The sequence below is a fragment of the Balaenoptera borealis genome, assembly GCF_965194805.1.
Source record: "Balaenoptera borealis genome assembly, chromosome: 10".
Taxonomy (NCBI): Eukaryota; Metazoa; Chordata; class Mammalia; order Artiodactyla; family Balaenopteridae; genus Balaenoptera; species Balaenoptera borealis.
The window spans coordinates 86,007,518-86,021,427 of NC_138874.1; the positions used below are offsets into that span (position 1 = coordinate 86,007,518).

Genomic DNA, 13,910 nt, shown 5'->3' on the forward strand with positions numbered 1-13,910 from the left:
TTCTTCATCCCTCTAACCTCATCATGTCAACTTGGAGCCATAAGAGTAATCTAAATTTGTATCTTGTACATAGCTGTAGCAGTGGAACCAAAATTGGAACATATGGCATATATGGTAATAGCATTTCAGATAGAGCGTTCATTTAGGGATAGCCTGAATTTTAGATGTGATCTTTTTGGGAAATACGTTTTAACATGAGGCTGTTTAATGCCATATTGATAGGGATTGTACAAACAACACTTGTGTTAGTGAAAAGAGAAACAATAAAGGTAACATTTATTGAGTACTTACTATGTGCCGGGTATTGTTCTAAGCTTTACATGTTTTTACTTAATTCTCAAAGCAGCTCTGTTAGGTAGAGATACTGTTATTATCTACATTTTATGTATAAAGATACTGATGCAAGGAGATAAGGCACAGTTCATCCTCATTATTTATAGATCCCATACTTGCCACTTAGCCTACTCGCTAAAATTTGTCACCTGTGTTTTTGTGGTCATTCACAGACATGTGCATATGCAGAATGGCAAAAAATTAGAGTCTCCCAACATGCACATTCCCAGCTGAGGTCAAACAAAGCTATCTGCCTTATTTAAGTTGTCACAGTGTAAACAAGTGTCCTTTTTGTGGTCTATTTAATGCCATGATTTTTGCATTTTTGTGGTTTTGGTGGTTTTGCTGTTTAAAAGACTGTCAGCCACATTGTGCTGAAGTGCTGTCTAGTGTTTCTATTGCAAGAAGGCTGTGGTGTTCCTTATGGAGAAAATATGTGTGTTAGATAAGCTTCCTTCAGATGTGAGTTACAATGCTGTTGGCTTTGAGTTCAGTGTTAATCAGCATATGTTTTAAATGAGGTGTGTTTAAACAGCAACATACATAAAATAGGGTTATGCGTTGATCAGTTGATGAAGATGTGACCAGAGGCTTGCAGGAACCTAAACTTGTATTTCTTCTAGATGCACTGGTTCAGTGTTCACTAGTTCAGTATTCACAGCGACTTTATAGAACACAACTATTGTGAATGAGAATTGACTAACTTTGAAGGTCACATATCTAATACATAGTAATGCCAGGATTTGAACCTAGGATTAATTTCGGATTCCACACTTAATTTCTATACCAAACTGCCTTTGTTAGAAAATATCAAAATGCCAACAGGAAAAATAGGTAGGGTATCTTTAAGTCCAGTTACTTGATTCTTAGTGTGGTTATTGGTGATGTTAAAGTATATAGCAGATAACTTTGCAACAGAAGCAATTGTGGAAAACTGATGTTTGACTCAATTGCGAATTCCAGGAGTTTATTTTGGGTTTTTGAAGAATGTACTTATAATTTTACTGGCTTAACCATTTACCCCATACTCGTCAAACTGCTGATTTCAATCAGCCTTCACTTTCACCCAGCTAACTTTTTATACCAGGTTTCGGGGTTTTTTCCCTTTATTCTAAAGGTGTCAACCATTAAATTCTGCCTATTCCATTTCACTAGTCTCTTTTGGTATTTTCTTTTTTAATCCTTTAAATTTTTAACTTCATTTTTATATTTACCTTATTTCTTTGTCATTTTTATTTTTCATACATGTTGTCTACCTATTCTTTGCCAGCTCTCATTCTGAAACTTTGTTTTTGAACACTTCTTCCTTTCCCTTATCTCCTTTCACTAGTAATTTTTCAGTTGGTTTTCTCTTTTATTTCTACTGTCAGTTGTATTTAACTTATAAATTATACTGAAAATGAGTACTCCTTCCATACCATACCCAATGAGTATCTTCAGCATAAATATACAGTTAGAGAAGATGTACATGGTAATTTCAAAATAAAATGCCTTCTGTGTTTAGTTTTGAAATGTCTCTTACATGGAAGAAAACTGAGGAAAGTAGAGTCTTTGGGAAAAAGTAGAGGGATATGGTTACAAACAGGTTATAGTAGGGAAATACAGAAAAAGATTACCTTTTGGTAAGCATAATAGTGAAGAGTTGTGGATGTGGTTCAACTGCAAGGAAAGCTAACCTAATCAGTGCCTTTTAACATATAATACCATAGAAGTCTTTAGGAAAATAATACTCTAAATCCTTGTTTTGTAGGGTAAAAATTCCATTGATGCAAGTGAGGAGAATGCAGGTAAATTTCCTTGTTCCAGTTTTGAAGACTATGTGTTTATATTTTTGTTTTAATTACTATAAAAAATAAATTTTTTTTTATAGTTATGAGAAAGAAAAGAGGAAGAGAAGATGAATCATACAATATTTCAGAGGTCATGTCAAAAGAGGTAAAAATAAAGGGGGAAGGACACATAAGATTCGATGTTGAGTAAAACCTATTGTGGGTTTTGAACCACCTTAAAGCTGTATTGATTACTGTTATTTACCTGGGTTTTCAGCCAGTTAAGTGTTTTAAGGAGGAAGATGGTACCATCTTCCTGTTTGTTAAAGGAGCATGAGCTTGGCCTAATCAGAAATTATTATAACTTCTTAGAACCTCAAAACTGTATCTTAAGAACTCTGTTCTTTGTTTGAAGACCATTAAGGAACTAAAGTCATAAACTCATTTCTAAAGCCATTTCTTTTTTACCTTCTCACTTATTACCTCATTAAATAGAAACTAATTAAAGCGTGTCCTCAGTTATGACAAACCCTAAATATTCCTTAAGCATAATTTAATGTATCACATTCTTAATATTAAAAAAAATTCTAACCTTGATTACCTACTCCATTTTTCTTTTACCTGAGATTCTAACTCTTTACATCTTCATAAGGTATAAAGTTTCACATAATACTTGTCTTTAGTCTAGGGATGTACTCTGATATTTTCCCTTTTTTCCCATTTAAAAATAATAGTTGAGACCCACTCAATTTATTATGGAACACACTCAGCCTGCAGTTTGAAAAACACTATTAATGAGATTTATTGAAGTTTTAACTAATCACATGGCTGTTATTTTAATTCATCAAATGTTGGTGGCATATCTGCTATGGACAAACTTTGTTCTAAGTGGATAAGATCAATTAGTAAAGAAAGGTAATTGTAATAGGGAAGAACCTTTTGTATTATAAGTTAATCACTAAAGGGATGTTGCCTATAAGCTTAAATTATACATAATGGCCCATCTCTGGGAACCCTGCTTCCCAGGAATGAGCATTAAGCTAAAATACCTTTGTTTAGCTCACAGGAAACATACTAACCAGGCCCACCTGTGAATGACCGCAGGGAGGAAGAAATTAACACATCCCCTTCAGAGGCTGATGGGAACCAGGAAATGTTTGACTTTACTCCCTCCCCTTTTAGTATAAAAGGAGCCTGAATTCTAACTTGGGCAAGATGGTTCTTTGGGGCATGAGCCCACCATCTTCTCAGTTTGCTGGCCTTCCGAATAAAGTTGTTATTCCTTGCCCCAGCAACTCGTCTCTTTTGATTATTGACCTGTCAGGCAGTGAGCGGTACGAGCTTAGACTCGGCAACATAATCACTGTCTTTGCCTTAGCCTATATCCAGTGAGAAAAATTTAGAAGGAAGTAGTCAAATATAATTGGATAATTGGAAAATGCTATTGAGCATATAGAGGGGCTCTTAACTCAAGCATGAGGTTCATAAAGGTTTCATCTAGGAAGTTGAGACTTGAGGGATAAAAGTTAAATCATTTAAAGGTGGGGATAGGTTAATAGGGAAATAGTAAGATATAGGGAAGATACTGGGGATGTGTTGTAGGAAGAGATAATAACCTTTGACAAATGTCCAGAGGCAGGAGAGTTCCTGGAAAGTTAAAAAAACTTAAAAGGAAATTATATTTGGTTCCAGTTTGTAAACAAACAAGTGGTGAAGGATGAAGCTATAGAGGTAAGCAGTGTCAGGAGTTTAGGAGGTTTAATTTCTAAAAAGAATACTTAGTAGTTGGTATTGTTTTGAGTCATTCACAAATTGTTCTCCAAAAAGGTTCAGCTTATCTAGCCATTTTAAAAGACAACCCTTCTATCAGTTCTCTATATAAAATCTCTTTGGCCTTAGAATATGAATATCTATACTTACATAATACTTTACATATACACATGTATGTATGTATGTGGTGTCAGTCACTTACATGTCCTGTCATTTTCCTGTGTATCTCAAATTTGAGATATGCTTAAAATTTCTTGAATGTATCATACTATTTTATTCCCTTGGTCCTCTGCACATGCTATTCTTTCTGCTTGAAATACAGCCTAATTCTGTCTTTAATGATTATGCCTTGATGACAACTTTTTCAGATAATTTGATATAATACTCTCCTAAGTCACCAGGGACATTGTCTCCTTACCCTTAGCATCTAGTAGGTAATTCAAAATCAGAACACTTTTATTCTGTATTTTTAATGTATTTGTCTTTGCCTCTTGCTCAGGATTGCAAACTCAGACCTCTAATCCAGAGAGAGGCCTAAAGTGGGCTGGAGTTGGGACTAATACATTTGGGAGTGAATCCTTGAATAATGGTAGTAACCTAGAGCAGGGTTTGGAGAACTTTTTTTGTAGAGGGCCAGATGGTAAACATTTTTGGCTTTGAGTAGTTTTGTGGGTAACTAATCAACCCTGAACTTTGCCGTTGTATCCAGAAAGCAGCCATAGACAGACTGTAAACCAGTGAGCCTGATTTTGTTCTAATTAAACTTTATTTAGACATTTATAAAAACAGGTTGCTGGCTGGAGTTGGTCCACGGTCTGTAGTTTGCCAGCCTCTGTACTAGAGGACTTCGCGAATTTGGACTTAGTCTATTCAGATAAGCTTCGACTTAAAAAAAAAAAAAAGCTGGAAAATTTAGGAGTAAATATCCCAATTTTTAAGTGCTGCTAACGAATTCAGAATTTTATAAGATGCTATCGGCTTCATTCCCTATGAATTCATGACATGATGGTGTAAAGAAAATAAAAGACCTGGACTGTAAAAAAAAAAAAAAAGATTCTATGGGCTTAATTTTGTCTGAGGTCCACCTGTATTTTAATTACCTTCAAGGCTTATCCCCATTTCCTGGCATAAAATCAGAACAAGAATAAACATTTGTTAAATAAATGAATGAACCACATTCATTGTTATTTTGTTTTTGTTTTCTCAATGTTTTAGGAAATTTTGTCTGTGGCTAAGAAAAGTAAAAAGGAGAATGAGGTAAGAGATTTATAATAGATATTAAATTTAGGAGTCATATTTGCTTCCCTGATCTCTTAATCACCAGTGTACATTTTTTCTCACTAGTTATCCTATTTCTTAGCTTTTTAAAAAAAATAACCATTTGGCTTTTTTTATCCTAACATCCTTCTTATATATCAAGTTTAAGTGGTCTATTGCATGTTCCTTAGTATGTAAATATTAATTTATGGGTCTGTGGGAGTCTAGCAATGATGCAAGTAACTGTAACCATATGGATATATACATTCCACATGTATATATTCCATAGCTTGTGGAAGCCCTGAGGGATACTTTAATCTTGTTTCTGGCCTTCAAGATTTTCTTTGGTTCTGTTTGGGAAGGCTTGATTTTACCCCCACCCCTAACCCCTCATTTTATGTAGAGAGGTTCCTTGTTACCTGAGTATTTACTATCCAAACCCCTATGATTACAAGGTTTATTCTTTGTTCAGTATAAGGATTGGTTTATGATGCAGTTATAACCCAACTATGTTTAATGTAAATAAGATGAAGTAAGCATATTTTTAATAAATATTTAGTTGCATTTTTAAAGATAAAGCCCAATCTAATCTTCTACCACAATTTACTGTGGAATTGACATTTTATAATATACAATAAATAAACATATTGATCTTGTGTTCATTGGAAGAATCCTGACAAATGTATACATCTGTGTAACTATTATCCAAATCAAGATTTAGAACCTTTTCATTATGGTAGAAGGATCCCTTGTATCCCTTTCCAGTCATTTCCCCACCCCAAACCTAAAGGCAACTGCCTCTTGACTTCTATCATAGTAGTTTTGCCCAATTTTTTAAAAAAACTTCTATCACAATCTAGTTTTCATACAAATGAAATATAAATATGTATTCTTTTATTTCCTGCTACTTTTCATTCAGCGTGGATGATAATCATTGATGTTGTTGAGTTTGTTACTAGTCGGTTTCTTTTTATTGCTGAGTAGTATTCCATTGAATATTATAATGTCTTAATCCATTTTCCTCATGAGCATTTGGATTGTTTCCACTTTGTGACTATTCTGAATGAGGCTGCTATGATAATTTGTGTAAAGATCTTTGTGTGGACACGTTTTGATATTTTTTCGGTATATACCTAGGAATGGAATTGCTGGGTCATATGGTAAATGTAATTAAACTTTATAAGAAAGTACAGATCTTTTTCCAAAGTGAACACACCATTTTACTCTCACAAGAAGTGTATGAAAGTTTCAGTTCACATTATTGCCAGCATTTCATGTTGTTAATCTTTTTGATTTTAGCCATTCTACTGAATGTGAAATGAATCTCATGTAGTTTTATTTTGCCTTTTCTTAATTACTAATGTAGAGTTTATTTTCATGTTTGTAATGGCTGTTTATATGTTTTCTTTTGTAAAGTTTCTGTTCATATCTTTTGCCCAGTTACTGGGTTATTTGTCCTTTTGTTGATATATGAGTTCTATAATCTCATTGTTGTCACATATATAGACTGTATTTTCTTTAAGTTCGTGGCTTGCCTACTCATTTTCTTAATGATATCTTTTAATAAGCAGAAAATTTTAAATTTTGTAATAGCCCAAATCATTACCTTTTTTCTTTTGGTGGTTAGTGCTTTTTTGTCTTGTATAAGAAGTGTTTGTCTATCACAAGGTTATCAAGTTATTCTCTGTTTTCTTCTAAAAGCTTTATGGTTCTGGGTTTGATGTTTAGGTATATCGTTTCATCACAGATTTTATGTATGGAGTGGTGAAACTCAAGTTTCCTATTTTTTCAGTTGAATATGCAGTTGTGGCATCATTTATAAGACTTACCATTTGTAAGACTTCCCTTTGAATTGACTTAATCCTTGTTTTCATTTTCTTAAAATGGAGTTGTGGACATAGCTAACCAATAAAAATCTACCATTGGTCATAAGTTGGTGCTGTGTCACAGATAAATTGACATTCTTAAGTTTGATATAGTGAGTTTTTAAACTGTATTTACTTTGCCCCTTTGCCTGTAGTGAAAGTAATTACTTAGATGAAAGTAAATATTTTTATGTTCCTTGAAAATATTTTTTTTAACAGACATTATCTGTTATCCTTCCTATGGATGAAGGAAATTATTAAGAAAATAGTTTAATAAATTCTTGGGTAGCACATTTTAGAGGTTTGGAAGGGATGTATAATTGTAAAGGTCATTTCAGAAGTATATGCCTGTTATATGTAAGGGTTATTTTCAGAAGTGTTTTTTTTTTTTCCAGTGGCTTTGAATTTGTGGGGGAAGGGAAGTAACAGTCTAGAGGGTTTTATTAAACATGTAGCTTTATTTTTTCATACCCAATGATTATACGACTGGTCAAATTTTGATTAGCAGTTACATTCTCTGATTAATGGAGGGTAGCAGCATTATTATGTATTAAACTTCTAATTAAACTTTTTTCTTTACAGGATGAAAGCTCCTCTTCTAATCTCTGTGTAGAAGATCTTCAGAAAAATAAAGATTCAAATAGTAAAATTAAAGATAGATTATCTCAAACAGTTAGGCAAAATACTAAATTCTTTTTTGACCCAGTTCGGAAATGTAATGGACAGCCAGTACCCTTTCAGCAACCAAAACACTTCACAGGAGGAGTGATGCGATGGTACCAAGTGGAAGGCATGGAATGGCTTAGGGTAATGAATCCTCAATTTTAATACAAGATATTGGTTCATTTCTATATGATAACCTATTAATATGATGTAACACAACTTGAGTTGTTCCTTCTTTGTTTCACTATTATATATAAAACAAACATTTCTGTGTAAATACTTATTTTCTAACTTATTTACCCAGAGTAAATTTTTGAAAGTGAAAAATTATCTTATTCAAGGCTATCAACATTTTTATGGCTTTGATAACTGACTTCCCACAAGTGTTATTATAACTTACAGTGTGAATATGTCAGTCTCATCATAATTATCATCTTTGGGTTAAAAGAAGAAATAAACTTACTGCTGATTCAATAGGTGTTTATGTCAGCATTTAAATACAGTGTATATTATTTTTGTCCAGATGCTTTGGGAAAATGGAATTAATGGCATTTTAGCAGATGAAATGGGATTGGGAAAGACAGTTCAATGCATTGCTACAATTGCATTGATGATTCAGAGAGGAGTACCTGGACCTTTTCTCGTCTGTGGCCCTTTGTCTACACTTCCTAACTGGATGGCTGAATTCCAAAGATTTACACCAGAAGTAAGACATGTTTCCTTTTATTAAATATATTATCATTACAAATGTTTTATTGTTTTGTTGCCTGAATTAAGTTATAGATCTCTTAACTAAAATTATGTTGACTTCTGTGTAGCACTATATCTTATTTGACTTATCTTTCAATCTCAGCAATACCTTCTCTAAGTTTATATAGAATAAACTAAGTTTCTATAGTAATCTCAGACATCTTGCCTAAAACATCCCTGGGTGGTTTTTAGTGCCTTGAATAATTTGACTCACCTGAGATAGACCTGGGTAGAATTTATTTTTTAATTCTGTTCATCCTTATTATGGTGTTTTCCTTCCATACCTATGCGTTTTAGCTACATCATTGCATTATGAGAAGTATATATTCCAAAAATAACTTTGCCATCTCTCTCACCTTACACTCAATTTGGTTTTATGGCTTTTTTATCCTCCCATAGTAGCCCAATAATTTATTAGAATTGATTGACTCATTTTGCTATAGAAATATAGAACTAAAGTTAAGTTAAATTATATTTTTTCTCTCAGAAATGATTAACTTTATATTTTACAAATTGTTATTTACATTTTGTTCTAAAGTTTGTTATAAATCAATATAAAATCTTTCAGATTCCTACTATGTTATATCATGGGACCCAGCAAGAACGTCGAAAATTGGTAAAGCATATTCACAAACGGAAAGGGACATTGCAGATTCATCCTGTGGTGATCACTTCATTTGAGATAGCCATGAGAGACCGAAATGCATTACAGGTATGAATGGTCTTATTGGATTCTTTGTAATCCATAAATCACATTTTTCTTAACTTATAACACTTTGTCACCATCCAGTAGCATTTGTTTATTTATTTATTTTTTCTGATGGAAGTAATAGATTGCATTGTGCATATTCCTTTAGAACCTGGAGGTTTATATTAACAGAAAGATTGATGGGCTTCCCTGGTGGCACAGTGGTTAAGAATCTGCCTGTCAATGCAGGGGACACGGGTTCGAGCTCTGGTCTGGGAAGATCCCACATGATGGGGAGCAACTAAGCCCGTGCGCCACAACTACTGAGCCTGCACTCTAGGACCCGTAAGTGACAACTACTGAACCCATATGCCACAAGTACTGAAGCCCACGTGCCTAAAGCCGTGCTCTGCAACAAGAGAAGCCACGGCAGTGAGAAGCGCATTCACCACAACGAAGAGTAGCCCCTGCTTGCTGCAACTAGAGAAAGCCCACACTCAGCAATGAAGACCCAATGCAGCCAAAATAAATAAAATAAATAAATTATAAAAAGAAAAAGAACGATTGAGATGAAGGTTGTAGTCTCTAACAAGAAAATTAAAGCCTTTGGTACTTTAATCTATAGCCATGACACCATTTTATTTATTCATTTATTTTTTATTTTTTAATTTTAAAATTAAAAATTTTTTCCTTGTTTTCTTTTTTTTTTAAATTAATTAATTAATTAATTAATTAATTTGCTGTGTTGGGTCTTCGTTGCTGCGAGCGGGCTTTCTCTAGTTGTGGTGAGCGGGGGCTACTCTTCGTTGCGGTGCGCAGGCTTCTCATTGTCGTGGCTTCTCTTGTTGCAGAGCACGGGCTCTAGGCACACAGGCTTCAGTAGTTGTGGCATGTGGGCTCAGTAGTTGTGGCTCGCGGGAACTAGAGCACAGGCTCAGTAGTTGTGGCACACAGGCTTAGTTGCTCTGCGGCATGTGGGATGTTCCCGGACCAGGCCTCGAACACGTGTCTCCTGCATTGGCAGGTGTATTCTTAACCACTGCGCCACCAGGGAAGCCCTCCTTGTTTTCTTTTTCTAATTTAATTTAATTTACTTTAATTTAATTTTTTGGGCTGCACCGCACAGCATGCAGGATCCTGTTTCCCCGGTCGGGGAGCGAACCCGTGCCCCCTGCAGTGGAAGCGCAGAGTCCTAACCACAGGACCACCAGGGAATTCCCTCCACAACACCATTTTAGAATCAGCCAGACATAGACCTAATCTGTGAATGTATTACAGATGTCTCTGACAAGTGCTTTAAGTATATAGAACTTATCCATTTAATTTTAATTAAATAGTGGAATATATGAAGACAAGTTATTTTTTACTATCTTATGGATCTACTATGGCATAACATTCCCATATCTGTTTTTCTTTGTGTTGTAGCTAGTTATTTATTAGTGCCCAAGTTATTGTAATGCAATTGGAAAATGGACTTCTCATTGCCTCTCTCAGTTCATTTTTTGGTGTTTTGAACTTCTTCCTCACTGCTCCACGTATTTCACATACAGTTCTTTACTGCTTTGTTTGACTCTGACCAGTACAGTTGACCCTTGAACAACATGGGGGTTAGGGGCGCCAACCCTATGTGCAGTAGAAAGTTTGCATGTATTTTATAGTGGGCCCTCCATATCCACAGTTCCGGATCTGGATTCAACCACTCGTGAATCATGTAGTACATACGTAGTATTTACTATTGAAAAAATCTGCATATGAGTGGACCTGTGCATTTCAAACTTGTGTTGCTCAAGATTCAACTGTATATCAGATTTTACTTGTGTGCTGGTAGAACTTTGGAATGTGGTTTGCAGTTATTTCTTCACAGTAAAAGTAATACATATTGCATGTAGGAAAAAGTAGTGTACAGAAAGACCTGAAAGCACTTGTAATTCTACCTGAGAATTACTACTGCTGTGTTATATAACTATTGTTAGCATATAGGTATAATTTATAAATATGGTAATACTTTATGTTGCTTATTGAAACACCTGTTTTCTACTAAATAATATAACATGAATATCTTCTAATTATTTTGATTACCATAGCCAGACCATATTGAAACAGTAAGCTTCCTTGTCAATTCCATTTGCCAGTGGCTAGAATTTTTGTAATTTTCCCTTTCACTGAATTTTTGTTATTATTTCAAGGATCCTAGCTTTAGGGGTTGATGGCATTGGGGGTACAGGACTCCTATTCCTGAGTGGCAGCAGAAGTAAATGAGTCCATTTACTACTTCATTTATCAGATTCCTCACCATTTCTGTTGCATTGGGGTTTTCTCTTTTGCTTATTCATTTATGAAGGATGTTGTATATTTTGTTTCATTTTGTTAAGGTAGATATAGTGAGAGATTATTCAGCCTATCTGATTTGTTTGCCTTATCAGAAAAAGAGTTCCAAGTTTTTTATTAAAGAAGTCATAATATTATTTTAAAATTTTCTTTTCATTTTGCTATGAATGTATAAAGTAAAATGCAAAAGATGGCCCATTTCATACTCTTCCCCCAATTTGCCAATCCCATTATCCAAGATACCTACAGTTGCCAGTTTGGTACTTATATTTCCCAGAAATATTGCATATTTCTGTATTTTTACACAGTAAAACAGAGGAACTTAAGTTTGCTTAATCAAAATAAAAGAGCACAGATATTAAAGATGAGAAATTAAAACAATTTTCATGACAACTTAATGAAAGTAAATGGTTAGCTTTCTGTGAAGATATAAATTACCAAAATTAGCTCCAGAAGAAAGGAAAAACCTAAACAAACCAATAACTATGTAAGAAGTTGAGAACACCATCAGATAAAAAAAAGAGTGTCAATCTCAGATGTGGGCTTCAAGAATGAAAATTCTAACGATATTTAATGTTTCAGAGCATATAGAACTAATAAAGTCCTTCAGTTCTTTTTTTAGGACTGCAAGATAACACTAATTAAAACTTGACAGAGCATTAGAAAGGAAAACTACAGACTGCTTTGACTAAAGAATGTGAATGGAGAGATCTGAAATATATAACAGCAGGTGGACTTTATTAGTTCAGGACCAAGTGAGGTCTATTTCAGCAACACAAGTATATATCAGTTTTAGGAAATTAACTCATTCTCTTAGTAGATCAGAGGAAAACATGATCATCTCAATAGGTATAGAAATACCATTTGATAAAATCGAACATCCATTCCTAATAAAGAGGTTTTATCTTTAAAATTGCTTTTAGGAAAAATTGTGAGATCATCATATAAAAAGTTTCCCCTGAATTCCTTTTCTAGAATTGCTACTGGAAATACTTAATAGTAGATGAAGGACACAGGATTAAGAACATGAAGTGCCGCCTAATCAGGGAATTAAAACGATTCAATGCGGATAATAAGCTTCTTTTGACTGGTACTCCTTTGCAAAACAACTTATCAGAGCTTTGGTCATTGCTGAACTTTTTGTTGCCAGATGTATTTGATGACTTGAAAAGGTAGGTAAGCGGTTATTTAATTATTTCCTATGTTTTTCTAACTGTCTCAAAATCTGTGCTCATAGTTAAAATTAATTTCTGTCTTCTAGGTAGCTGGATTAAAGTGATAGCTTTTGGCCAGTTCTTTGGGGTATATATGTTCTGCTCTTTTTATTTTATTTTTTTCCAGTTTTATTGAGAAATAATTGACATATCACTGTATAAGTTTAAGATGTACAGTATGACGGTTTGATTTATATGTATTGTGAAGTGATTACCACAGTAGGTTTAGTTAACATCCATTATCTCAAATAGATAAAATGAAAAGAAAAAGTTTTTCTCCTTGTGATGAGAACTCTTAGGATCTACTCTTAACAACTTTCCTATATATCATAGAGCCGTGTTAAGTGTAGTCACCATGTTGTACATTACATCCCTGGTCTTTATTTACTTTATAACTGGAAGTTTGTACGTTTTAACCACCTTCCTCCAATTCCCCTTCCCCCAAAAAGTATGTTCTACTTTTGACACAAATTATGAGAGGAGGTAAATAAAAGATTATCTAAAAGCTTTTATTGCATTGATTAATTAGAGACAAACTGTTTTATGCTGCCTTAAAAAAATTTTTTTTTTTTTTTGGCCACACTGCACGGCTTGCGGGATCTTAACTCCCCAACCAGGGATCGAACCTGGGCCCACAGCAGTGAAAGCCCCAAATGTCTTAACCACTGGACTGCCAGGGAATTCCCTGCCTTAACATATTTTTATAAAGCTTCTTATTGTCTTAACTTTGTGAAACACTTTCAGGTGTATTTTTCTCATTATCTTCTCACAAACAAGAGATAGAGAGGTTGAAGGGATAGGGGTTGATACATCCCCTGTCTCACACATAAGAAAACCCAAGTGTCAAGTTATTAAAAATATAACTAGTTAATGCCAGAGTCAAAAATATAACCAGGGTCTCCCAGTTTCACCCTCATGCTTTTTACTCTAGAAACTGTTTGAATCTTAGCTTATATAATAAAAATCAAAATATAAACATAGTTTTCAGAAAATCATTAGTATACTCAGAACGGAAGAGTAAATAATCTTACCAGACATTAAAAATAATTAACATAGAAGTATCAAAATCAGGAGGGCAAAATAATTGATTTATACTTACTTTGGCATCAGTGAAGGAAGAACGTTAATTTTATATGGGAGAATAACTTTTAATGTTTTATCTGGAGAATGTATTCCACCTCTGGTGACCAGATATTAGCCCAAGGCCAGGCTGTCTTAAGGAACATTTATTAAAAGGCAAGATTTCCAGGTCCTATGCATTTCCACTGAGTTA

At 34.1% G+C, this 13,910-nt stretch overlaps 1 protein-coding gene across 2 annotated transcripts in view; it reads left to right on the forward strand.

Moving 5' to 3' along the window:
- HELLS (helicase, lymphoid specific) overlaps nucleotides 1-13,910 on the forward strand; it is a 37,696-nt gene that overhangs the window by 9,267 nt on the left and 14,519 nt on the right. For both annotated transcript variants that reach the window (XM_082406513.1, XM_082406514.1), the window contains exons 5-11: nucleotides 2,084-2,120; nucleotides 2,204-2,268; nucleotides 5,088-5,129; nucleotides 7,577-7,801; nucleotides 8,181-8,363; nucleotides 8,976-9,119; nucleotides 12,399-12,595. In XM_082406513.1, the coding sequence (XP_082262639.1) occupies nucleotides 2,084-2,120; nucleotides 2,204-2,268; nucleotides 5,088-5,129; nucleotides 7,577-7,801; nucleotides 8,181-8,363; nucleotides 8,976-9,119; nucleotides 12,399-12,595 (893 nt within the window). The remainder of the gene's footprint in view (nucleotides 1-2,083; nucleotides 2,121-2,203; nucleotides 2,269-5,087; nucleotides 5,130-7,576; nucleotides 7,802-8,180; nucleotides 8,364-8,975; nucleotides 9,120-12,398; nucleotides 12,596-13,910) is intronic.